This window comes from Lagenorhynchus albirostris, chromosome 1, assembly GCF_949774975.1.
Source record: "Lagenorhynchus albirostris chromosome 1, mLagAlb1.1, whole genome shotgun sequence".
In the NCBI taxonomy this organism is placed as follows: Eukaryota; Metazoa; Chordata; class Mammalia; order Artiodactyla; family Delphinidae; genus Lagenorhynchus; species Lagenorhynchus albirostris.
Window position 1 is genome coordinate 93,444,488 of NC_083095.1, and position 27,826 is coordinate 93,472,313.

General features: G+C 37.3%; 2 protein-coding genes and 1 pseudogene across 2 annotated transcripts in view; all 3 read right to left on the bottom strand.

Moving 5' to 3' along the window:
• Window positions 1-837, bottom strand: part of USP50 (ubiquitin specific peptidase 50) — a 31,293-nt gene extending 30,456 nt beyond the window's left edge. The window contains exon 1 of the mRNA XM_060149770.1: window positions 785-837. Coding sequence (XP_060005753.1) covers window positions 785-837 — 53 coding nt within the window. The remainder of the gene's footprint in view (window positions 1-784) is intronic.
• Window positions 838-7,942: 7,105 nt separating this feature from the next.
• Window positions 7,943-8,042, bottom strand: LOC132504533 (U6 spliceosomal RNA; annotated as a pseudogene).
• Window positions 8,043-19,243: 11,201 nt separating this feature from the next.
• The window catches only part of TRPM7 (transient receptor potential cation channel subfamily M member 7), a 120,645-nt gene continuing 112,062 nt past the window's right edge, over window positions 19,244-27,826 (bottom strand). The window contains exon 39 of the mRNA XM_060149785.1: window positions 19,244-20,735. Within this exon, the coding sequence (XP_060005768.1) occupies window positions 20,605-20,735 (131 nt within the window). The 3' untranslated portion in view covers window positions 19,244-20,604. The remainder of the gene's footprint in view (window positions 20,736-27,826) is intronic.

Sequence of the window (27,826 nt, forward strand, 5' to 3'; positions counted from 1 at the left end):
GTGTATGTTATATATGTATATATAATACATACATATATAAACACACACACATACATAGAGAGGGGGAGAGAAAGAGCATTTAGTTTAAATTTTGATGGTCACTTACCAGCTACATGATCTGGGACTCATGTCTGTTTCTCATCTATAAAACAGGAATAGTGTTACCTGCCTTATAGGATTGTTGGATTGTGAGGATTAAACAATGCAAGGAACGAGGCACAGATTACATAGTTAATGGTAACCTAAAAAAATTTCTTTAAAGAAATGACTGATCCAGGATGTCCTTAACAGTAGCTACGGAATTCATGTGTCCATGTGGATCAACCAGACCTGCACAGAGGAGAGGGTCCTCTTCTTTCCACACAGAGCTTCCTTTTGTAATTTGGCTACTGTACCAGGCAGCCCAATATCTTCATCCTTTTAGGTTTTCTTTCCACGTAGTATCTAAAATTGGGACTCCAGGAGACAGCTACCTCATGTCAGTACCTCTACTTACAATTCTGCCAGTTTGAAAAGTGCTCGCTTTTACACGGAGGGACATTTCCCCTTTTATTTACCAATGTCACAGGAGGCCCTGGGCTGTCACTCTTTAGGAATAACTATTGGCTAGATATTAAATAACATCTTCCCATCCCTTCCCTTTGGGAGACCTCCAATGGGTCAACCCTGAGGAATCCATTCAAAATTCGGCATGTACCTCATGACCCCTTTAAGCATGGCTTCCCCGCACCCCACCCCAGCCCAGCTAAACTTATCTAGAAAACCGTAGTAGACAGAGGCTCACAGGACACAGTAGATACCGAAGTCATCTGCAGTGAAAGGCTGTTGTGAAGCCATTTTAGTGAAATGACGTTGGTCTTTCACTTCTATTCAGGAGCTACATCTAATCCTTTTAACTTCATTTCTCCAAGCCTGTCACTTTGGTTCTTCTTGTTTGTAATAAACAACTTACATGTTCCTTCCTACTTTCAGTAGCTGCAAACTGATTTCATCTGTACTTCAGGTACCTTCCAATTGGATTTCCCATACATCACAATCCTTTACATTACACTTCAAAATTCTAGAATGCTGCCTGAGATACTGTTACTTGGTTGCTTTAAAACTTAAAAGATTAGATTTCAGAGAATTAACTGAACATACAACCTCTCTTCATCTTTCCAAGTTTCTCTTGTATATATATATTACAGACACACACACACACAAACACATACACAGAAGATTTGCCTCCACATCAGTGGACACTATGGCAACTCTGCCCCCTTAGGGCACTCATCCAGCTTCCCAGTGACCACACCACTCCAGGGACTTTGAGGGACTGTGTCTCACACCGGGGAAAGAGGCAGATGGCTTTTGCTGCTTCCCAAAATGCATAGCATTGGGATAGACTGGAGTATTTCCCTTCACAGTCAATCAATTATAGTGCAAAAGAGGTATACACACACACACACACACACACACACACACACACACACACACACACACACACACCCTAATGCCACACTGGGCAAATAAAATTATTCATCAAAGAAGAAGTTATAAGTTGAGAAATAGCAAAGCACACATGAGCTCCTGAGCTCTCATTTTCTTCACAGAGAACTGTGCTTAAGAAAGCACTTCAAAAAAAAAAAAAATGAAAGCAAGCACTTCAGCCACATAGCACACGGAGATCAGCTCAGTGCTTTGTGACCACCTAGAGGGGTGGGATACGGAGGCGCAAGAGGGAAGAGATATGGAAATATATGTATACATATAGCTGATTCACTTTGTTATACAGCAGAAACTAACACACCATTGTAAAACAATTATACTCCAATAAAGATGTTAAAAAAAAAAAGAAAGCACTTCAATAGAGAGGGACCCCCCAACCCCTGCAAAGAACCCCTACCCAATGCTCTGTCTAGATGAAAAGGGGTCAGAGAATACATGTGACCAATAGCAGTGATGGCAACCTGGTCAAGGAAGTGGCCTTGTTAGAAAGGGGGAGCCTCTGGAGTTCCGGAGCTAATACCAACATGTTCTTCCTCTGAGCTAACTTAGAATCTGTAGAGAGTAGGTAAAGAAAGAGCCATTAGGGCCAATTCATCTTTTCTCAGCTCTCCATCTAGTAAAATGAATGAGGTAACAAAAGGAAAACACTCTTCAAAATTGTCAATGTCAGGAAAGAAAAAAGGCTGAGAATTATTTCAGATTAAAAAGAAACTAGAGAAACAAGACAAATACTCAATCCTGGGTGGGATCCTTGGTCAGGAAAAAAAATAGTATAAAAGGACATTATTGGGACAACTGATGAAATCTGAATATGGATTATATAAGAATAGTTTTATATCTGAATTTTATAAAACTGTATTCTGTTTATTAAAGATAATGTCGTTTTTAAGAAATACACACTGAAGGATTTAGGGATAAAGGGGCATGATTTATGCAACCTGCTTTCAAATGGATCAGGAAAACACACACAGACACAGACACACATGAGGAAAGGAGGGAAGGAGTGATAAAGCAAATATGAAGCAGATGCAGCCCAAATGACTGCAATTGGCGAATCCGAGTGAGGGTATATTGGAGTTCTTTATCCTCTTCCTGAAATCCTTCTGTAAGTTAGAAATAATCTCAAACTAAAAAGTTTAAAAAATGAGAATGTAGTAGACATATTTGTAATTTGGATTTATCTCCAAGGTACGGTACTGGTAAGTCAAAAAGCAAGGTGCTTAAGAGTTTGCCTATAGTGTGTCCAAATGCTTATACATATACATTTAAATTTATATATTTATACTCAGGCTACACAAAGACATTAAGAATAATCACTTTTTGACACCAGGATAAGGGATCCTGGCAACTAGAGGTGCTAACTCTTGCAGCTATTTGATCTTTGCAGCCTATTTACAGAGGAGTTTCTTGAAGTCACCACAGTGGTGATTCTGGAGGACGTGAATCCTATCATCCTGCTCCTTTTGTCAGTGAAGTTCTCCCAAGACCTTCAGTTTCTCCTAATCAATATAGTCTTGCTAAAATTTCATTTTAATTTGATGCTGGGAGGTAAAAATACAATTCATATTCATATGTTGATCTTGTATCCAGGAACCTTTATAAACTTACTTAAGTCTAATTTTTATTTAGGTTCTTTGGATTATTTCCTTTCCAATTTCTTATGCTTTTTATTTTTTATCTTTTGAACTAGCTAGCACCTCTAGTAAAACATTGAATACAAGTGGGATAGTAGGTATCCATAGCTCATTCCTGAACTGAGGAAAAGCTTTGTATAATTCACCATTAAGTGTGATGCTTACTAAAGGCATAGTTGTTTTTTTTTTTTGAGAGTTGTAACCATGAATAGATTGTGAATGTGATCAGGTTTTTCTGTATCTTTTGAGGTAATCATGAGATTCTATCTTCTTTATTCTGTTATCATGGTTAACTATTGATGATGGTCACATATTAAACCCATATTCTATTTCTCGGAGAAACCTATCTTACTTGTGATATAGCATCATTTTCATGAATTGCTGGATTCTATTTGCTAATCTTTTGTTCAAGATTTTTGTATCTATGTGCATGACTAAGATCACCCATGGATTAGTGTCCCATGCTGTGTAACAAATTACCAAAAACTTAGTGGTTTAAAACAACACCCATTTACAATATTATCTCAGTTTCTGTAGGTCGGAGTCCGGGCATGGCTTAGCTGAGATCACATATTGCATTTTGTTATCACATCTCTCTGGGATCCTTCAACCTGAAAGTTCTTATATATCTCCTTGACTTTCAAGAACTTGGCCCTTTTTTGAAGATTACTGGCCAGTTATTTTGAAGAATACTCCTTAATTTGGGTTTGTCTGATGTTTCCTCATGATCAGATTCACTTCATGCATTTGTAATACAAATACCACAGAAGTGATGCTGTGTTCTTACTGCATCATATTAGGTGCAACACAATTTGATGTGTCCCAGCACTGGCAATGTTAACTCCAATCACTCAGATAAAGTGGGGCCTTCCAGATTTCTCCAATGTAGTTACTTTTCCTTTTTGTAATCAGTATTTTGTGGGGAGGACTTAGAGACAGTGTAAATGGTCCATTCTTCATCAAACTTTCACACATTAATCAATGTTACTTAGCTGGATTAATTATCACTATGGTGGTTGCCAAGTGGTGATTTCCTAATGCTGTTATTCCAATTACATTCACTAGCTGATCCTCTACTATAAAGAGAAGTTTTATCTTTTCCTCATTTGTTTTTTTTTAAAAATTAATCATGGTGGACTCATGAATTTCTGTTTTATTCACTGGATTAGAATCTGTTATTATCATTTATTTCTGATGTATAAATCGTCTCAAGATTAGCCAGCAGGAGGCCCTTCAAGATGTTTTCTGTACCCATTTGACATGTCCCCATCATTCTTTGGGCACTTCCTTACTTTTTGGTACAGCAAGGTCTTCCAGACTTACCTTGTCTTGTCCCTGTCCCAGTCCTGAAGTCAGCCATTTCTCAAAGAGCCCTGGTTCCTGTTAGAGGAGAACAGTATTTAGAAGATCTGGGAGCTAGGTATACTCACACTATTACAGTGTCACAGCCCCCCATTACTCTCAATATGTTTCCTTATTTGATCAATCCCTATGCATGTAAATTATCTCCTGTTGCTGCCACCCCTGATCCCCACCCTATTACACTACACACAGACACCATCCTTACCCTGCTTCTCTGACACCCCACATCAAGTCACTGCTGCCCTGCAACAATATGAGACCTAACTAGACTGGTCTCAACTATGGCTTTTAGACTAAAGTGTGAAAGAACGGAGGAAGAGAGGAAGAAAGGAATCAGGCTCTCCCTGTTATTTTCTGCTTCTGATTTTGATGGTTTACTTTTTTTTTTTTGGTCTCTTTTCTCAGATGGCTTTAAGTTCACTAAAACTGCACCAGAAACTAAGCAATATGGCTTTTTAGCCTGAGAGTGAGTGTACAAGTGTTGGGGTGGGATGAGGCTGTCAGCAATTGTAGGCAAGTCTTAGCGGACTTTCAGTGGGAACAGGCTGCAAAGACGTGTGGGAAAATAATTCTAACACACGTGGGTAGATAGCAAGTGTTCCGACAGAGGCCAGTAATGCCTACAGAGGCCACTCATACTTTGTCATGGGAAGAACCCGAAAAACATGGGTCTGTCCTGCAAATGTCTGTTGTTGTACAACTATTTGAAGTATTCTCTTATGATTGTATATCTTATCTGTGATATTGATTGTAACTTCTCTTTCATTTCTAATTTTGTTTATTTGGGCCCTCTCTCATTTTTCTTAATGAGTCTGACTAAAGGTTTATCGATTCTGCTTATTTCTTGAGTTAGGCCTGTATTGCTATAAACTTCCCTCTTAGAACTGTTTTTGCTGCTTCCCATAGATTTTCAAAATTTGTGTTTTTATTTTCATTTGTCTCAAGATATTTTCTGTTTTCCTCTTCAATTTCTTCATTGACCCATTGGGGTTTTTCTTAGTAGCAAGTTGTTAGGTCTCCATATGTTTGTTTTTCCAATCCTCTTCTTGTAATTGATTTCTAGTTTTATCCTGTTGTGGTCAAAAAGAAGCTTAACATAATTTCAGTCTTCTTAAATTTGTTAATTGTTTTATGGCCTAGCATGTGATCTACTCTGGAGAAAGTTCCATGTGTACTTGAAAAGAATGTGTATTCTGCTTTTTTGGGATGGAATATCTTGTACATATCTGTTAAGTTCACCTGTTCTAACATGTCATTTAAGGCCAATGTTTCCTTATTGACTTTTTGTCTGGATGATCTATCCACTGATGCAAGTCAGGTGGTAAAGTCCTCTACTATTATTGTATTACTGTCAATTTCTCTCTTTATGTTAATATTTGCTTTATGTATTTAGAAGCTCCTATATTAAGTTCAGATAGGCGCACATTTACGAATTTATAGCCTCTTTTGGATTGACCACTTTATCATTATATAATGCCCTTCTTTGTCTTTTATTATAGACTTTGTTTTAAAGTCCACCTTATCTGATGAGTACTGCTACCCCAGCTTTATTCGTTTCCATTTGCATGGAACATCTTCCATCCCTTCATTTTCAGTCTGTTTTCAGCTCTGAAGTGAGCTTCTTGTAGGCAGCATACAGATGGGTCTTGTTTGGTTTTTTTAAATCCAATCAGCCACCCTATGTCTTTTGGAGCATTTAGTCCACTTACATTTAAAGTGATTATTGATAGGTAGGTACATATTGCCATTTTGTTACCTGTTTTCTGGTTGTTTTTGTAGTTCTTTTCTGTTCTCTTCTCTTAGTCACTTCTTTGTTGTTTAATGATTTTATTTAGTGTTATGTTTGGGTTCCTCTCTAATTTTTGCATATATATTTTTGGTTTTTGATTTGTGGTTACCATGAGGTTCATATATATCGACTTATATCAACTTGTTTTAAACTGATAGTCATTTCAGCTCAATACATTTTAAAAAGATCTCCATTTTTCACTCCTCCACCATGTTTTATGTTTTTGATGTCATATTTTACATCTTTATGTCTATCCCGTTACTGTTTATTGTAGTTACAGCTGATTTTACAATTTTGTCTCTTAATCTTCATGTTAGCTTATTTCAGTGGTTGATCCACTGCCTTTACTGTTATTTGCATTTGCCACTGAGATTTTCCATTTCATATATTTTATTTCTTGTTATAGCTTTTTCCTTTTCACTTTATAAAGAAGACCCTTTAACATTTCTTTTAAGGCCAGTTTAGTGGTGATGAACTCTTTGTTTTTGTTGTCAGGCATACTATCTCTTCTTCAATTCTGAATGATAACCTTGCTGGGTAGAGTATCTGAGGTTATAGGTTATTTCCTTTCACCACTTTAAATATATCATGCCACTCCCTTCTGGCCTGCAAAGTTTCTGCTGAAAAATCAGCAGATAGCCTTATGGGGGATGCCCTGGATGTACCTCTTTGTTTTCTCTTGCTGCCTTTAAAATTCTCTATAATTTCTGCTGTTTTAATTATGGTATGTCTTGGTCTCTCTTTGGGTTCATCTTGCTTGGGACTTTCTGTGCTTACTGGACCTGGGCATCTGTTTCTCTCTTTGGGTTAGGGAAGTTTTTAGCCATAATTTCATCAAATACATTTTCTGCCCCTTTCTCGCTCTCACTCCTCCTTATGGGATCCCTATAATGTGAACCTTAGTACACTTTATGTTGTCCTAGAAGTCGCTTTAACTATCATTAAAAAAAAAAAATTTTTTTTTTTTGGCTGTTCTGATTGGGTGATTTCCATTATTCTAACTTCCAGGTCACTTGTACGTTTTTCTGTATCACCTAATTTGCTATTAATTCGTTCCAGTGTATAGTTTTCATTTCAGTTATTGTATTCTTCAGCTCTGATTGGCTCTTTCTTATATGTTCTTTGTTGAAGCTCTGAGTTCCTCCATTTTTCTCCTGAGTTCAATGAGCATCTTTATGACCATTTCTTTATACTCTTTATCAGGTAAATTACTTACCTTCATTTTATTAGGGTTCTTCCCCCCTTGAGGTTTTATTTTGCTCTTTTGTTTGGAACATATTCCTGTCTTCTCATTTTGTTTGATTTTCTGCCTCTATGAAATTAGGTGAAAGTTACCTATCCCAGTCTTCATGGTGTATGGGAACATCCCTATGCAGTCTGTGTGTGGCCAGTGGCTTTAGTGAGAGAGCAGGACATGAAGTGAACAGGGGCCATGTCTTCTCCTGGGGTGCATCGGCAGCTGCCTCCTTGGTGGGAAGTAGGGCTGGGGTTGGAAGGGCTAGAGTCAGTTGCAAGCTAGAGCTTCTCCTGGTTCAGTGGTGGTTGCTGCCATCAGGGGGGCGAGTCCGGGGCCCAAGGGGCTGGAGCAGGAGCCCTGAGGGAGCTGGGCTTCTTCTAGGAGCAATGGCAATCTCTGCCATGGTTGAGGGCATGGCCGGGGTCTGAGGGGAGAAATATGGAACACTTCACAAATTTGTGTGTAATCCTTGTGCAGGGGCCATGCTAATCTCTGTATCATTCCAATTCTAGTATATGTGCTGCTGAAGCAAGAATTAGATTTTTTCTTTTTGCTTGAGTTTATCCTTAATATTTTCCAAGAAAATTGTGAACTTTCTGAGAAAGCCATTAAATAGCTCGGTTCAAGCTTCCCCTTTTCACTTAACAATATTGCTTTCTTGTCTCCTAGATACTATAGGACAGGTGAAAATTCTTATGTCAATGATTTTCCTCTCCTTTGTATACTTACCTTTTTAAAAAAAAATTATTTATTTTTGGCTGTGTTGGGTCTTCATTGCTGCACACGGGCTTTCTCTAGTTGTGGCGAGCTGGGGCTGCTCTTTGCTGTGGTGCGTAGGCTTCTCATTGCGGTGGCTTCTCTTGCTGCAGAGCATGGGCTCTAGGCACGTGGGATTCAGTAGTTGCAGTACACGGGCTCAGTAGTTGTGGCTCACGGGTTCTAGAGCACAAGCTTGGTAGTTGTGGCGCACAGGCTTAGTTGCTCCGTGGCATGTGGGATCTTCCCAGACCAGGGATCGAACCCGTGTCCCCTTCCTTGGCAGGTGGATTCTCAACCACTGTGCCATCAGGGAAGCCCTGTATACTTTTTTGCTCATTTGCAGAGTGACCAAAATGTAGCATTAAGTAGGTCTTTTCACTTATTTCCTCTCTTCTAGGTCTTTTAATCTGGAATGCCTATTAGTTATTATATCTCATTTATTAATCTAGAAGATATTTATTGTGACTCTACTTTGTACCAGTCTCTGTGCTCGGTGTTTAGCAGTGAATAAAATACAAGTCTCTACCTTCAGATAACTCACAGTCTATTGACCACTTAGATTTATTCTCCGTGCTTTCAACTCTTCCCACAAATTCTCCATTATTTTGAATTTCGTACACTTACACTTGTATGGTTACTTGACTTGAATTCTCTTGATGTTTTAGTTTTACCTTTGTACTTACGGCAACGTTTTGCATCCTTTTTTTTTTTCTCCTAATCTCACTCTTAAAGTCTTAAAGGATAACATAAAAGTGCCTTCAATTGTTGAGATGATGATGGAAAAGACATACACTTTGAGCACATTATACACATATACATGTCTCTTAAGCATGTGCTGATATTTTAACTATACTAACAAAAGAAGCTACAAGATAATAAGTTCCTTTATAAAGAGAAAAATCACTCTCAGAATGTTCTCTATTCTTCATCATACCCTCCTCTCCCTATTAGAACTTCCAAGAGAACAAAAGGTAGCATGAAGAGACCTATTATTTGAGTACTTTTATTTGCTGAGTACTTAACTCACTGCACCTTCACAATATGAGACAAATATTGTCAAATAGGCTGGCTCAATAAGTTGGTCAGTCATGGAATAAGTGGCAGAGCAAGAATAAGAATCCGAGTCTATCCAGCTTCATTTTGCACTGTGGTGTATACACAGTTACTACAGAATTGAAAGGCCCATGGGATGTTGTAGGATGTATCAATACTTCCTTTTATAGCCAGACAATATTCAACTTTTGGATAAATCATATTTTATTAATCCATTCATCCAAAGGACATTTGTGTTGTTTCCACTTTTTGGCTGTTATCAATAATGCTGCTATCAACATCTGTGTACAAGGTTTTGTGTAGACATTTTCATTTCTCTTGAGTATAAACATACACCAAAGATTAAAACTGCTTTGTCATGAGCTGTCTTTTTATTGATGTAAGTTCTTTACACAAGTCCTTTATCAGATATATTACTTGCAAAATTTTTCTCCCATGCTGAGAGTTGTCTTTTCACTGCTGATGGTGTACTTTGAAGCACAAAACTTAAAAATTGTGACAAAGTTCAATTTGTCTATTTTTTCTTTTGTTGCCTTTGCTGTTGGTGCCGTATCTAAGAAACTATCACCTAATCCAATGTCACAAAAATTTACACCTACATTTTCTTCTAAGAGTTTCATGATTTAGGCTCTGACATTTAGGTTTTCAATCTTTTTTTTGGCTGCATTGGGTCTTAGTTGAGGCCCACAGGATCTTTGTTGAGGCATGCGGGATCTTTCCGTTACAGTGCACTGTCTGCTTGGGCTCCTCTCTAGTTGCGGCGTGTGGGTTTTCTCTCTAGCTGTGGTGCATGGGCTCCAGAGAACGTGGGCTCTGTAGTTTGCGGCAAGCAGGCTCTCTCGAGGTGCTGAGCACCTCAATAGTTGTGGCACGCAGGCTTAGTTGCCCCACAGCATATGGGATCTTAGCTCCCTGACCAGTGATCAAACCCACATCCACTGCATTGGAAGGCAGATTCTTTACCACTGGACCACCAGGGAAGTCCCTTCAATCCATTTTGAGTTGACTTTTGCATATGGTGTGAGGTACTGATTCAACTTCATTCTTTTGCAAGTGGGTATATAGTTGTCACAAAACAATTTAATGAAATGCCATTCTTTCCCCATTGAGCTGTTTTGGCACCCCTGTAGGGTGCCAAAATTAACCACAAATTTCTGGACTCTTAATTCTATTTTATTACTCTATAAGGCATAACACACTGTCTTGATTTGTCTAGCTTTGTTTGGGAAGGAGTATTTTAGCAGGCTTTTTAGATAGTTGTGGACATTCTTATTTGAGACAATACCAAAATTTGACAAATGGAGGTTTCTTAAAGGTCAGCTGCAGTGTAGAATCTGAAACCCCTGTAAACTTCTTCTACCCTGCTAGAGTTTCACTCACTTCTTCACTCACAGACCATTTTGTAATCCATGCACAGAGCATCTGGAGAACATTGGTTGTTTTGCAGATCGTCCAAATGTTGACACATTTCATATAAACTATCAGAAACAACTGTTGTTAAATCAGCACTGATTATATTGGAAAAGTATTGGGAAGCTGTCATGCTACAGTGTTAAGAGGCAAGTTTTCTAAAATTCCAACTTTCTCTTGAAAGTTCAAATTTTAGCAGTAACAAGTACTGTTAGTTTTCTGCCAAACACTCAAGTCAGAAGAACCCTGGTTTGTCTGCCAGCCATTCTTCCAAGCAGACATGTTCAATGAAAAAAGTGACTAGTTCAGTTTGTAACTCACACAATTGCATAATTGCCTTTCCTTTGAAACAATCATCACACTTCATTATGTAGCAAAAGTGCTTTATGCATATTTTTCATTTTGTTCCACAGACTATTAAAGACACGTTTTCAAGGTCAAGATTAATTAAAAATTGAAATGAACTTTTTAAGAAAAACTGTGGCATGAAAGTGAAGACTATAATGAACAATAGTACAGTTTGGTGCTACTGTCTTGATTCATGCTAAGGTCCAGCAGCTTTACCCATCAATAATTTTGCTACATCAATAAAACTTTCAACACATTGAAAAAGGTAAATAATAACTTAGAGTTATGAGGAGTTTTGACCTTGTACGCCCCGTGAAAGTGTCCTGGGGACTCTCAGGGTCTATGGTCCACTTTGAGAACCACTGACCTAATTAATACATCTAAGCAATGACCACCAAAAAGACAAGACCTGTGTCTCCTAGTGGAAGTACACACCACCACCAATGAAGCATCCTTCTCAAAACATCAATCTTGAATTTGACCAAGCCGCTAAACCTAACAACTACTTTATGGCATATACAGGAAACATAAACATAAAATGACAACTAAGGAAATAATCAGCAAAACCTTTTATGTGGGAAACTTTTTAGAATGAATGAGCTGGTTCTTCAAAAAATAAACTGGAAGAAAAAAGGTGGGAGGAGAAACCTATTTATTAAAAGAAAATTTAAAGACAAATCAAGCAACTGTAAAACATGAATCTTATCTGGGTCCTGATTCAAGCAAATTATAAAAATTTTTTTTTGAGAATGACTATATTATCTGATATTAAGTAACTTAAGTTTTTTAGATGTGAAGATACTACAGTTCCTGTATTTTAGAAACATATACTAAAACATGTAGTTCCATAATGCAGGACTCCAGACAAATTCCAATGAAAAAACAAGGGTGAGAGCTAAATGTGGGGTGGGATAGTGCATGAAAGAAAGTACCCTGATGAAAAGTAGTTTACTGTAAACTGGCGCATGTAGCTTTTCTGAAGAATAACCATACCCTTTCCCACCCCTCTCATGCCCACTAAGGTAGAATCAAGAAATCCAGGAAGAAACTCTGCTTTGAGGAATTTCCAAAAGGCCTAGAAAGAGGAAAACATATTCCAGAGAGGATCAGAACCTTACCTTGGGATTTCTCCTAAGAAAAAGCTCACAGATCATCTAATATTGGAAATATTCTGTGGTACTTCTTCAATACGTACTTATTGAGTACCTATATTGTATGCTACAAAATCCAGCAAGGATCCGAGGGAAATACAAAAATAAGACAACTCTTTGTTGGTAACACAGATGATATAGTTTTGAAAGACACACATAGTGGGTAAGTAGTTTTATTCCAATATATAATTACTGAGTATTTAACTAGGTGTTTAACTGTGACAGATCTGAGGAACTGGGTTCCTCAAATACAGATGCCTTGTGTGAAATCTAGCTAGGAAACAATCAGAACAGATGTGGTAAACAGGAATACTCAAAAATCCCTCCCTGCCCATAGATGCGCCCCTTCCTGCAAATAATTATTTCATCTCTCTTGTGATAAACAGCTGGGTCTGCACTGGGTGCTTTTGCCTTGTCTACATAAATACATAAGATGGTATCATTTTGATCTATCTTCAAGAGAAAGTTTGATATTGTGGAAAAACATTTAAAAACTCAATTATTTTTACAAAATGTCTGTCACAAGGCCATGTGGTATACAAGGTGGTGGGTGCTACAGGAGCAAAAAATCTTAAGGGTCCTTTCCTCTGTGAATTGTACAGTCTAATGGGGTATAAAGACACATGGTAACTATGAAAGCAACATAGTTCAACTTAAAGGTCGAAAAGGAGGGTAATTCTCTATTTTTCTTTACATTTAAAATTGTTTCCATATGTTCCAATACAATCAACGTGCATTACTTTTAAAATAATAGTGGCTCACATATACCACCAGACCAAGGAAGGCACATTAGAGAACATCTGCAGAAGATATTTTATGAAGTAATATTTGGTAAAGAGGTGGAGCTCTGTTCTAAGTAGGATGAGACTGACAAGAAATGTTAAAGAGATTTAAGTAAATGACACTTTCAGACCATGGAGTAATAATGAACTTGAGTAATCTAAAAACAACACTTCTTTGGAATGAGAAATGTGGTTTTCAGGTAAACTGTTACTTTCTACAATTAACAAAAAAAGTTAATGGAGTAAATTTGTTTCAGAAAAGTGACTAGGAACTGGTACAGAAATCATCATTGGTCATTATGCTTGAAAGTTAATACGGCACGGGGCTTAAAAGCATAGATAAAAGCCTATCTGCCGCTCATCCACCAGAGGGGAGAGAGCAGAAGCAAGAACTAAAATCTTGCAGCCTGTGGAACAAAAACCACATTCACAGAAAGACAGACAAGATGAAAATGCAGAGGGCTATGTACCAGATGAAGGAACAAGATAAAACCCCAGAAAAACAACTAAATGAAGTGGAGATCAGCAAGCTTCCAGAAAGAGAATTCAGAATAATGATAGTGAAGATGATCCAGGACCTCGGAAAAAGAATGGAGGCAAAGATCGAGAAGATGCAAGAAATGTTTAACAAAGACCTAGAAGAATTAAAGAACAAATAAACAGAGATGAACAATACAATAAATGAAATGAAAACTACACTAGAAGGAAGCAATAGCAGAATAACTGAGGCAGAATGGATAAGTGACCTGGAAGACAGAATGGTGGAATTCACTGCTGCAGAACAGAATAAAGAAAAAAGAAAGAAAAGAAATGAAGAAAGCCTAAGAGACCTCTGGAACAACATTAAACTCAACAACATTCGCATTACAGGGGTCCCAGAAGGAGAAGAAAGGACCTGAGAAAATCTTTGAAGAGATTATAGTTGAAAACTTCCCTAACATGGGAAAGGAAACAGCCACCCAAGTCCAGGAAGCACAGTCCTACACAGGATAAACCCAAGAAGAAACATGCCGAGACACATAATAATCAAATTGGCAAAAATTAAAGACAAAGAAAAATTATTGAAAGCAGAAAGGGAAAAACGACAAATAACATACAAGGGAACTCCATGAGGTTAACATCTGATGTCTCACCAGAAACTCTACAAGCCACAAGGGAGTGGCATGATATACTTAAAGTGATGAAAGGGAAGAAACTACAACCAAGATTACTCTACCCGGCAAGGATATCATTCAGATTCGATGGAGAAATCAAAAGCTTTACAGACAAGCAAAAGCTAACAGAATTCAGCACCACCAAACCAGCTCTACAGCAAATGCTAAAGGAACTTCTGTAAGTGGGAAACAAAAGAGAACAAAAGGACCTACAAAACAAACCCAACAATTCAGAAAATGGTCATAGTAACATACATATCGATAATTACCTTAAACATGAATGGATTAAATGCTCCAACCAAAAGACACAGGCTTGCTGAATGGATACAAAAACAAGACCCATCTATATGCTGTCTACAAGAGACCCACTTCAGACCTAGGGACACATACAGACTGAAAGTGAGGGGATGGAAAAAGGTATTCCATGCAAATGAGAATCAAAAGAAAGCTGGAGTAGCTATACTCATATGAGATAAAATACACATTAAAATAAAGAACGTTACAAGATACAAGGAAGGACTCTATATAATGATCAAGGGATCAATCCAAGAAGAAGATATAACAATTATAAATATATATGCACCCAACATAGGAGCACCTCAGTACAAAAGGCAACTGCTAACAGCTATAAAAGAGGAAATCTACAGTAACACAGTAATAGTGAGGGACTTTAACACCTCACTTACACCAATGGACCAGATCATCCAAAATAAAAATAAATAAGGAAACAGAGCTTTAAATGACACAACAGACCAGACAGATTTAATTGATATTTATAAGACATTCCATCCAAAAACAGCAGATTACACTTCCTTCTCAAGTGTGCACAGAACATTCTCCAGGATAGGCCACATCTTGGGTCACAAATCAAGCCTCAGTAAATTTAAGAAAATTGAAATCATATCAAGCATATTTTCTGACCACAACACTATGATTAGAAATGAATTACAGGGAAAAAACCGTAAAAAACACAAACACATGGAGGCTAAATAATACATTACTAAATAAACAAGAGATCACTGAAGAAATCAAAGAGGAAATCAAAAAATACCTAGAGACAAATGACAATGAAAACACGATGATCCAAAACCTATGGGATGCAGCAAATGGAGTTCTAAGAGGGAAGTTTATAGCTATACAAGCCTACCTCAAGAAACAAGAAAAATCTCAGTAAACAATCTAACCTTACACCTAAAGGAACTAGAGAAAGAAGAACAAACAAAACCCAAAATTAGCAGAAGGAAAGAAATCACAAAGATCAGAGCAGAAATAAATGAAATACAAACAAAAAAAAACAATAGCAAAGATCAATAAAACTAAAAGCTGGTTCTTTGAGAAGATAAACAAAATTGATAAACCATTAGCCAGACTCATTGAGAAAAAGAGGGAGAGGACTCAAATCAATAAAAGTAGAAATGAAAAAGGAGAAGTTACAACAGACACCGTAGAAATACAAAGCATCCTAAGAGACTACTACAAGCAACTGTATGCCAATAAAATGGACAACCTGGAAGAAATGGACAAATTCTAGAAAGGTATAACCTTCCAAGACTGAACCAGGAAGAAACAGAAAATATGAACAGACCAACACAAGTAATGAAATTGAAACTGTGAATAAAAATCTTCCAACAAACAGAAGTCCAGGACCAGATGGCTTCACAACTGAATTCTATCAAACATTTAGAGAAGAGCTAACACCCATCCTTCTCAAACTCTTCCAAAAAATTGCAGAGGAAGGAACACTCCCAAACTCATTCTATGAAGCCACCATCACCCTGACACCAAAACCAAAGACACTACAAAAAAAGAAAATTACAGACCAATATCACTGATGAATATACATGCAAAAATCCTCAGCAAAATACTACCAAACAGAATCCAACAACACATTAAAAGGATCATACACCATGATCAAGTGGGATTTATCCCAGGGATGCAAGGATTCAATATACGCAAATCAATCAATGTGATACACCATATTAACAAGTTGAATAAAAACCATATGGTCATCTCAATAGATGCAGAAAAAGCTTTTGACAAAACTCAACACCCATTTATGATAAAAACTCTCCAGAAAGTGGGCACAGAGGGAACCTACCTCAACATAATGAAGGCCATATAGGACAAACCCATAGCAAACATCATTCTCAATGGTGAAAACCTGAAAGCATTTCCTCTCAGATCAGGAACGAGACAAGGATGTCCACATTCACCACTATTATTCAACATAGTTTTGGAAGTCCTAGCCATGGCAATCAGAGAAGAAAAAGAAATAAAAGGAATACAAATTGGAAAAGAAGTAAAACTGTCACTGTTTGCAGATGACATGATACCATACATAGAGAATCCTAAAAATGCCACCAGAAAACTACTAGAGCTAATCAATGAATCTGGTAAAGTTGCAGGATACAAAATTAATGCACAGAAATCTCTGGCATTCCTATACACTAATGATGAAAAATCTGAAAGAGAAATTATGGAAACACTCCCATTTACCACTGCAACAAAAAGAATAAAATATCTAGGAATAAACCTACCTAGGGAAACAAAAGACCTGTATGCAGAAAACTATAAGACACTGATGAAAAAAATTAAAGATGATACCAACAGATGGAGAGATACACCATGTTCTTGGATTGGAAGAATCAATATTGTGAAAATGACTACACTACCCAAAGCAATCTACAGATTCAATGCAATTCCTATGAAATTACTAATGGCATTTTTTATGGAACTAGAACAAATCATCTTAAAATTTGTATGGAGACATAAAATACCCCGAATAGCCACAGGAGTGTTCAGGGAAAAAAATGGAGCTGGAGGAATCGGACTCCCTGACTTCAGACTATACTACAAAGCCATAGTAATCAAGACAATATTGTACTGGCACATAAACAGAAACATAGATCAATGGAACAAGATAGAATGCCCAGAGATAAACACATTTATGGTCAACTAATCTATGAAAATGGAGGCAAGGATATACAATGGAGAAAAGACAGTCTCTTCAATAAGTGGTGCTGGGAAAACTGGACAGCTACATGTAAAAGAATGAAAGTAGAATACTCCCTAACACCAAACACAAAAGTAAACTCAAAATGGATTCGAGACCTAAATGTAAGACCGGACACTCTAAAACTCTTAGAGGAAAACATAGGAAGAACACTCTTTGACATAAATCACAGCAAGATCTTTTTTGACCCACCTCCTAGAGTAATGGAAATAAAACCAAGAATAAACAAATGGGACCTAATGAAAGTTAAAAGCTTTTGCACAGCAAAGGAAACCATAAACAAGACGAAAAGACAACCCTCAGAATGGGAGAAAATATTTGCAAACGAATCAACGGACAAAGGATTAATCTCCAAAATATATAAATAGCACATGCAGCTCAATATTAAAGAAACGAACAACCCAATCCAAAAATGGGCAGAAGACATAAATACACATTTCTCCAAAGAAGACATACAGATGGCCAAGAAGCACATGAAAAGCTGCTCAACATCACTGATTATTAGAGGAATGCAAATCAAAACTACAATGAGGTATCACCTCACAGCAGTTAGAATGGCTATCATCAGAAAATCTACAAACAACAAATGCTGGCGAGGGTGTGGAGAAAAGGGAACCCTCTTGCACTGATGGTGGGAATGTAAATTCATACAGCCACTAGGGAGAACAGTATGGAGGTTCCTTAAAAAACTAAAAATAGAATTACCATATGATCCAGCAATCCCACTACTGGGCATATACCTAGAGAAAACCATAAATCAAAAAGACACATACACCCCAATGTTCATTGCAGCACTATTTACAATAGCTAGGTCATGGAAGCAACCTAAATGCCCATCGACAGACGAATGGATAAAGAAGATGTGGTACCTATATACAATGGAATATTACTCAGCCATAGAAAAGAATGAAATTGAGTCATTTGTTGAGACGTGGATGGATCTAGAGATTTTCACACAGAGTGAAGTAAGTCAGAAAGAGAAAAACAAATATCATATATTAACGCATGTATGTGGAAGCTAGAAAAATGGTACGGATGAACCAGTTTGCAGGGCACAAGTTGAGACACAGATGTAGAGAACAAACGTATGGACATCAAGGGGGGAAAACCGCGGTGGGGTGCGGATCATGGTGTGCTGAATTGGGCGATTGGGATTGACATGTATACACTGATGTGTATAAAATTGATGACTAATAAGAACTTACAGTATAAAAAAACAAACAAACAAAAAAGCCTATCTGCCTGTGTTCAAATTCTAGTGCTGCTACTTACTAAGTATAAGAATCTGAGGAAAGTTACTTTACCTAATGCTGTGATCTTCTAATCAGCATCACAGGATAATAGTAACACCTATTTCATAAAGGATTAAAAGGGTTAATGTATGTAAAGTACTTAGAATAGTACATGACACATATTAAGTACTAAATAAGTGTTTAACTACTATTATTATTATTATTTGTTTTTAAATTAATTAATTTTATTTATTTTTGGCTGCGTTTAGTCTTCCTTGCTGTGTGCGTGCTTTCTCCAGTTGCGGCGAGTGGGGGCTACCCTTCATTGTGGTGCACGGGCTTCTCATTGCGGTGGCTTCTCTTGTTGCGGAGAACGGGCTCTAGGCATGCGGGCGTCCGTAGTTGTGGCTCGTGGGCTCTAGAGTGCAGGCTCAGTAGTGGCGGCTCATGGGCTTCGTTGCTCCGTGGCACGTGGGAACTTCCCGGACCAGGGCTTGAACCCACGTCCGCTGCATTGGCAGGCAGATTCTTAACCACTGAGCCACCAGGGAAGCCCTCAACTACTATTACTATCATGTGAAAATAATCAACAAAATATTAAATATCAGTAGACAATTCATATCCCTCTTTTCTGACATAACAAGAAACAGATCCAAAAATAAATAACTAAAAACACAGTAGGAAATCAAGATCACTTTAAACACTGTACAGGACAGGAGATCAAAATGCACAGGCATACAATTGGTTCATTTGAAAAGAACCTGATATTCTGAAAAAAAATTAACAGTGAAAATATTAACTTTTCAGAATGATTATACTCAGTAAAACATCTTTAAACAAGAATAAATTTATTTAATTTCTTTTAAAGATTTAATGACATACAAAATGTATATAGTATAATATCTTTAATACATTTTTTCTTTCTCCCCCCCATCAATATTAAACACTATTTGAACAGCTTATCTCTTTTTCCCTTGTCTGTATCTATGAGATACACTACTGAATACAAATAAGATTTACACTGCTCCCTCCCAAATAAAAATTAAAATTAGTACCTAGGGGAAAAAAAAAGAAAGAAAAATAGTCAAAGCACAGTACTTCAGACAGATGAAAAGCTTTTCTTGTTGTTGAGTATTCAACAATATCTGGGGCAGTTAAATTACATTTTATTGGCATAAAGTTGCATTGCAATCTCCCAACATCACATAATGATAATCCAATTCAATTTCTTAAGTACCACAAACAATATTCATGTTCAGATGTTCCTACACAATTTTAAATATATGCAAGAATTCATGTTTACATTCTGATTTGATATACTGGTCAATAAAATCTTTTGAGAAGTATGTAACTTCCAAGTTGTAACTATAGTAGATATAGATAAGAAAAAAGCACTTTAACTTTTCTCACAGGGTAACTTCTCTTGGACAGTGAGTTAAGTTTCTCCTTTGATATATTTAGGTTATACCAGTCTACCATGGCTTTCTTCTACTTAACAATGTTTTAAAAAAAAAAAAAAAGCACTAATACTTTGCACAATTTGGGCTCTATTTAACGAAAAAACTGGCTCTACCTTTTAAATAGGAGCCTAACCCTGATTCATAAGGTCCCTCTTAGAAAATGGTTTTCTGCTTGGGCTTTCTATATCCCTGTAGATCTAGAATTGTAACAAGCCATCTCCTTTCCCATGAGATGGGAAACAACAAGCATCTAGCTGGGCACTAGTGACATCATCACTGAACACACTGAAACACACTGAGGAAGACACCTGACTGCCATTTAACCAAAAGACTGGGTGATTTCTTCATTTTGCTAGCTGAATGGCAGTAAACCAGCTGCCAATAAAATCTGCACGGACACCTAACTTTGGTTAATGGTATTGCACCACATGAAGAGAGGGTATTACCCTCATCAGAACAAAGTCAAATGAAATCCTCTGTTAAAAAGAGCCCTTTAAAAAGTTATAAATACTAATTTTTCTTTACCTTTAAAATTTAACAGCTGCCAGCTGTATTGTATAGGGAGTTCCCGACTAATTTAATCAGGTCAAAAGAATATTGACCTTTTAAATGTGCCAGTTCAGCATATTCAATTAGCACACGCTTTTCTTTATTACCAAACAGTTCCCTCCTAAATGAAAAGTGACAGTAACATTTTTGTGAGATGTAGGCAAAACCAATGATTCAGTAATATTATAACATCAGACGAATAGAATTAGTTGATTCTGATTCTTTGGTGGAATTTCCAGGCTGAAGAGTCAAATCAGAAGGCTCATCCTGAGGAAATATAATTTTGTCAGGTGTATAGTCATTCCTCTTCAGATCTATATTCATGACCCCCAACAAAAAAAGAAAAAAAGAGTATCGCTTAGAAACAAAAAATTAAGAACATTTTCTAAATCAATTTCCCTCTAAACATGCCAGATCTATTTTCTACAAGGTTGTTATAAATTCAAAAGTCACAAAATTTATACACATAAAAATGAAATCATTCAACAAATAATTATTACACTCCGACCATAAGTCAGTAACTCATGTAAGTGTAGAAATGCAGCAGTGAACAAGGCAGGTAAGGTCCCTGTTCTCATGGAGCTTATATTCTTGTAGGTGAAGAAAAACAAATAGAAAAATGACAATTATAAGTAGTAGCAAGTGCTTTGAAGAAAATAGTGTGATGAGGGTCAGGTGGGAGACGGTATGAGGTGATTCTTTTAGATAGGGCTGGGGAGAAAAGCCACAGGAGGTAACATACAAGACCTGAGTACTAAGAAATGACCTACCAAAGTCCCAGGAAGAGTACTCTATGCAGAGAAAGTTAACTGCGGACTGCAAAAAGGAAATGGACTTGGTGTGTTCCAAGAATGGCAAGAAGCAGCATGGCTTGCATGTAGTGAATGAGGGAAAGACTAGGAGAAAATGAGGTCAAACAATCATTAACGGTCAGCAGTTGTCAAACTACAGCCTGTGCGCCAAATCTGGCCTACTTGTTTTTGTAAATAGTTTTACTGGAATGAAACCATAGAAATTTGTTTACAGATTGTCTATGGCTGTTTTTGTATTACAATGGGAGAGTTGGGTAGCTGTGACACAGGCCATATGGCCCACGAAGCCTAAAATGTATACTTCCTTTGTTTGCCTTTTACAGAAAAGTTTGCTGACCTCTGATTCATGGTTTGCAAACTAAGTATAGATTACGGTGAAAACCCACTGCAAGGTACTAAGAAGTCTTAAGGGAGGAATGTAATCAAATTTGTTTAAAATGACCATTCCAATCGTCACATGAAGTCTTGTTAGAGGGCTACTGGTAAGAATCCAGGAAACAAAATGGTGGCAATGACGATGAAGAGAAATTGATAAATTCTAGGGAGATTTCAGAATTTGAGCAGACAGAATTTGACAGATTGGTTATGAAAAGTAAGAGAACAGGGCTTCCCTGGTGGCGCAGTGGTTGAGAGTCGGCCTGCCGATGCAGGGGGCATGGGTTCACGCCCCGATCCGGGAGGATCCCACGTGCCGCAGAGTGGCTGGGCCCGTGAGCTGTGGCCGCTGGGCCTGCGCGTCCGGAGCCTGTGCTCCGCGGCGGGAGAGACTGTGACAGTGAGAGGCCCGCGTACCGCAAAAAAACAAACAAACAAAAAGTAAGAGAACAAAGGAACTGGCTGGCTTTTAGGTTTTGAGCCTGAGCAACTGGGTAACCATTAATGAGACAGGGAAGCAGAATTTCGTGGGTAGGGGTGGAAAATGAAAGTCAAGAGTTCTGGAGTGAAAGTGTTACTTAAAAGTAATTCAAGTAGCAATGTAGGAAACTCAATATAGAAACAGGAGCTCAGGAAAGAAGTTAGTCTTCAGTTAAATTTGGTACTATCAGGATGTAGACTGCCTTTATAGCTATGGGATAGGATGAACTCAGGGAGTAATAGACATATATGACAATGGTTGCAGAACTGGAAAACAATGCAGTAGTATCAAATTTATACTTTATAAACAAACCATAGTCGTGCATATACCCTTATACTTTTATCTCCATGTAAAATAGAACACTCAGAATATGAACTGTTAATTTTAATTTCAGTAATAGTCTATATTCAATGATCCAAATACATATTTGCTACAGTATGAACAATTTTTTTTTTTGCGATATGCGGGCCTCTCACTGTTGTGGCCTCTCCTGTTGCGGAGCACAGGCTCCAGACGCGCAGGCTCAGCGGCCATGGCTCACGGGCCCAGCCACTCCACGGCATGTGGGACCTTCCCAGACTGGGGCACGAACCCGTGTCCCCTGCATCGGCAGGCGGACTCTCAACCACTGCGTGACAAGGGAAGCCCCAGTATGAACAATTTTTGATAAACTTTAAATTCAAGACTTTGCCAGTAAGGCCTTAGGGAATGCAAATTAATTTGTAGCTGAAGTGTACACAAAGAACAATGGACAGAAACACAATTATAATTCAAACACAATTATAATTCAATTCACAATTATAATGCTGTTAACTAATGGTGTAACCATGGGCAAATCATGTAAACTCTTATTTTATGTTCTGTAAAACGATGGACTTGGACTGGGTTGCTTTTAAGGTCCCTTCCAAGCTGTAAAATCCTTTAAATGACAATTTAAAAAACAGATATGCTATTAAATATTGCATTGTATCAAAACCAAATAAAAATTATATCTGGGCTGCCTGTTAAATTCATCATTGTGTGTTCTACTTCTGGCTTAAATGGACTAAGCATATTCCATCCTCTCTCTCTCTCACTGATTACAAATAAAAACTGATTACAAGTAAAAACATGATACATAAAGCAACTATCTCAGATTTCTGAAAAGTAACAGCAGACATATAGGAGAAGGAAATCAGAACTTGAAGAACGATTTATATGGTGGTGAGCTTCCTGTTTTTTTCCCATCTCTTATTTCTGGGCTTAGACTTGAAAATAGCTCAATCATAGAAACATACAGTGAGTATGGACACAAAAAGCTTCAAGACCTTCTGGCCACAGGATAAGGAAGGAGGACCCTGTGGGATGGAAAATGTTGAGGGGAATTCCCTCTTTTTAATTATTCTTTTTGCTCTTCTGCCCTTTACCTAAGCCCTGGTCATGAAGAGACATTCCTACAGTGGTGGCAGTTGGGCAAGAACCTACAACTCCAAGAGAAAACCCTTCTCTCTGACCAGAAGAACTGAGAATAGGTACCTCTATGATCCAAAAAGTATTATTTTCAGCACCAGAAACAGACCTAATTGCAGAATGTGTGTGACAGTGCAGGGATGCCAAAATCCTGGCTTTCTAGTCAGTGTACCAAAAAACAAAAAAGGAAAGAAGAGGCCCCCGGGAGTCACAAAGTATGGAAGAAATCTTGGAGAGGGGGAAAATGGAGAGAGAGATACCCTAAATTTATGTATGAAATCCCAGACTCAGGCTTGAGTGGCACATATATGGAAAGATGGCATAGCATAGGCTTTGAGAACTAAACTATGGTGCAGACCTTCACTTGTGTCCCAGACTTGCCCTTGTTTGACACACATGTGAGAGAGACCTGATTAATAATGCAAAGGCTTTAAAAACTAAACTGACAGTACAGAGACAGCCACACAGAAAACAGACTGGGACTTGTGAACTGAATTTAACTGAGGTGATTGCCTATTAACACCCAAAATCTCAAGGATTCAAAATTCAAAATTCTCTATAGAGGATTTTTAATAAGACCTCAAAAATCTTATAACATAATATTCAAAATATCCAGGACACATTCTAAAATTACTAGAGATACAACAAACAGGAACATTTCAAAGATTCTCAAAGAAAAAGACAACCAAGAGAAACCAATCCCAACGTTACTCAGATGGTAGAATAATTAAGACTTTAAACTACCAGAACCATACTCCATGACGCAGGACAAACAGACTTGAAATGAAAGGAAAAATAAGTTTTCAGCAGAGAAATAATCAGTATAAAAAGACCAACAGGAAATTATAGTACTGAAAAATATAACTGAAATAAAAAATTCAGTGTATGAGCTTAATAGCAGAATGAAGAAATAAAGAATGAGGAGTCAGTGAATTTGTGTGTAGATCAATAGAAATTATCCAATCTGAACTAAAGAAAAAAATTAATTTTTAAGGAAGTAATCAGAGCCACAAGTTCCTGGGTGACAATATCAAAAGGTCTAACATTCTTTTTATGAGAGTCCAGAAAGAGAAGAGATTGATGCGGACAAATATTTGATGAACTAATAGCTAAAAACTCCCCAAATGTGATAAAAGTCATAAATTGGCAAATTCAAGAAGCTTAGTAAAACTGAAACAGGATAAACTCAGAGAAAGCTACAACTAGACATAACTGCTAACTACAGTTAACATAATCACAGAATCAAACTGCTCAAAACCAAAAATAAAGAATAAATCTTGAAAGAAGATAGATTATAATGATACATCATGTATAAGGGAAGAACAATTCAAATGACTGGAGTTTTCATCATAAATAACAGAGGCTAGAAGACAGCAGAACATTTTTTAAGTGCTGAAAGAAAGAAATGTCAACCTAAAATTCTAGATCCAGTGAAAATACCCTTCAGGAATGAAAGCGAAATACATTCTTAGGTAAGGGGAACTAAGATCAACCACTAAAAAAACTAAACATAAAGATATAACAGAATACTAAAACAGAGCAAGGGCTGTGGGGTGTGGGGTGCAGAAAACAACAAAAAAACCAAACCAGAGACATCAAACAGAAAACAATAAAACAGCAGATCAAAATCTAACCATATCACTAATTACATTAAATGTAAAGGGTCTAAAACAGCTATTATAAGATGGAAATGGTTAGATTTTAAAAAACAAATTAAACCTAGGAACTAACTATATGCCGTCTACAAGAAAACCACTTTAAATAGAATTAATATATACAGGTAAAAAGAATGGGAAAAGATACCTGATGAAACCACTAATCACAAGCTATGTTAATATCAGACAAAGCAGACTTTAGAACAAGGAGAATTACCATGGCATTAATTTAATAAAAATTAAATCACCAAGAAGTCATAACAACTGTAAATCTGTATGTATCTAAGAGCAAAGCTTCAAAATACATGCAGGAAAAATTGACAGAACTGAAAGCAAAGCAGATAAATCAACAATTACACTTAGAGACCTTTCTTCTAAGTAATAAATAGAATAGACAGAAAATCAGCAAGGATATTAAAAACCAGAACAACACTATCAAAAAACTTTCCTTCATTGGGACTTCCCTGGTGGCCCAGTGGTTAAGAATCCACCTGACAATGCAAGGGACATGGGTTTGAGCCCTGGTCTGAGAAGATCCCACAGGCCACAGAGCAACTAAGCCCGTGTACCACCACTGCTGAATCTGCGCTCTAGAGCCTGTGAGCTACAACTACTGAGCCTGCGTACTGCAACTACTGAAGCCCGCGCACCTAGAGCCCCTGCTCTACAATAAGAGAAGCCAACACAATGAGAAGCCCGCACACCGCAATCTAGAGTAGCCCCCACTCGCCACAACTAGAGAAAGCCCGTGCATAGCAATGAAGATCCAATGCAGCCAAAAATAAACAAACAAAAAACACACCTGTAATTAATCCATAGGTCAAAGAAGAAATCTCAAAGGAAATAAGAAATATTTAAAAAATAAAAACTAAACTAAAACACACCAAAAAAATTTTTTTTAAATACCAAAATTTGTGGGATGCAGCTAACACAATGCTTAGATGAAAATTTACAGCACTAAAATGTTTTGTTAGAGAAAAAGTCTCAAATGAATATTTTAAATTTTTACCCTAACAAACTAGAGAAAAAACAAACTAAACCCAAAGCAATCAGAAACATGGAAATAACAGAGAATAAGTCAATGAAACTGACAACAGAAAATAGAGTAAAACAATGAAAACAAAAAGTGGTTCTTTGAAAGTATCAATAAAACTGATACACCTTAGCCACACTGACCAAAAAAACAAAAAGCACAAATTACCCTAATGAAAGATGGGATTCACCACAGACCCCCCCCACAGACAAAAAAAAAAATAAGATGATAGTATCATTGACTCTATGTCCATAAGTTTGACAATTTAAATAAAATGAAGACAAATATTGTATGATCTCACTTATACATGGAACCTAAACAAACAAACAAACTCACAGAAACAGATGACTTGTGGTTACCAGAGGTAGAGGGGTGAGGGGAGGGAGAACTGGAGGAAGGTGGTCAAAAGGTACAAATTACCGGGCTTCCCTGGTGGCGCAGTGGTTGAGAGGCCGCCTGCTGATGCAGGGGACACGGGTTCGTGCCCCGGTCTGGGAAGATCCCACATGCCACAGAGCGGCTGGGCCCGTGAGCCATGGCCGCTGAGCCTGCGCGTCCGGAGCCTGTGCTCCGCAACGGGAGAGGCCACAACAGTGAGAGGCCCACGTACCGCAAAAAAAAAAAAAAGGTACAAACTTCCAGTTGTAAGATAAATAAGTACTACGGACGTAATGTACAACATGGTGACTACAGCTAACACTGTTGTATGATATACAGGAAAGCTGTTAAGAGAGTAAATACTAAGAGTTATCGTGAGGAAAAACTTTTTTTTTCTTTCTTTTTATTCTATCTATACAAGAAGATGGATGTTAGCTTAATCTAGTGTGGTAATCATTTCACAATATATGTAAATCAAACCATCATGCTATCCACTCTAAACTTATAGATATGTATATCAATTATTTCTCAATGAAAGTGGAAAAAAAAAATAAAATGGACCAATTCCCTGAAAGACACAAACTACTAAAACTCACTCAAGAAACTGACATCTATTTTAAAAAACTAAAAATTAAAAAGCATCTGACAAAACTTCAGACTGAGATGGTTTTGCTAGACAATTCTATCAAACATTTGAAGTTGGGATAATATCAATTCTATACAATCTATTCCCCAAAACAAAAGAGGTATAAACACTTAAAACTTATTTTTAAGGTCAGTATTATCCTCACACCAAACAAGACAAAGACAGTACAAGGAAAAAAACCCCATAGACCAATATTCTTCATGAACATAGATATAAAAATCATCAACAAATATTAGAAAATTGAACCCAACAACACATAAAAAAGATAATATACCGTGACAGGGACTTCCCTGGTGGCGCAGTGGTGAAGACTCTGCACTCCCAATGCAGGGGATCCGGGTTCAATCCCTGGTCAGGGAACTAGATCCCACATGCATGCTGCAACTAAGAGTTCACATGCTGAAACTAAGGAGCCCGTGAGCTGCAACTAAGGAGCCCGCCTGCCACAACAAAGACCCAGCACAATAACAACAACAAAATATATATATTATAATAATATAATAAATATTATATATAATAATATTACAAATATATATATATATATATATATATATAAAATATACCATGACAAAGTGG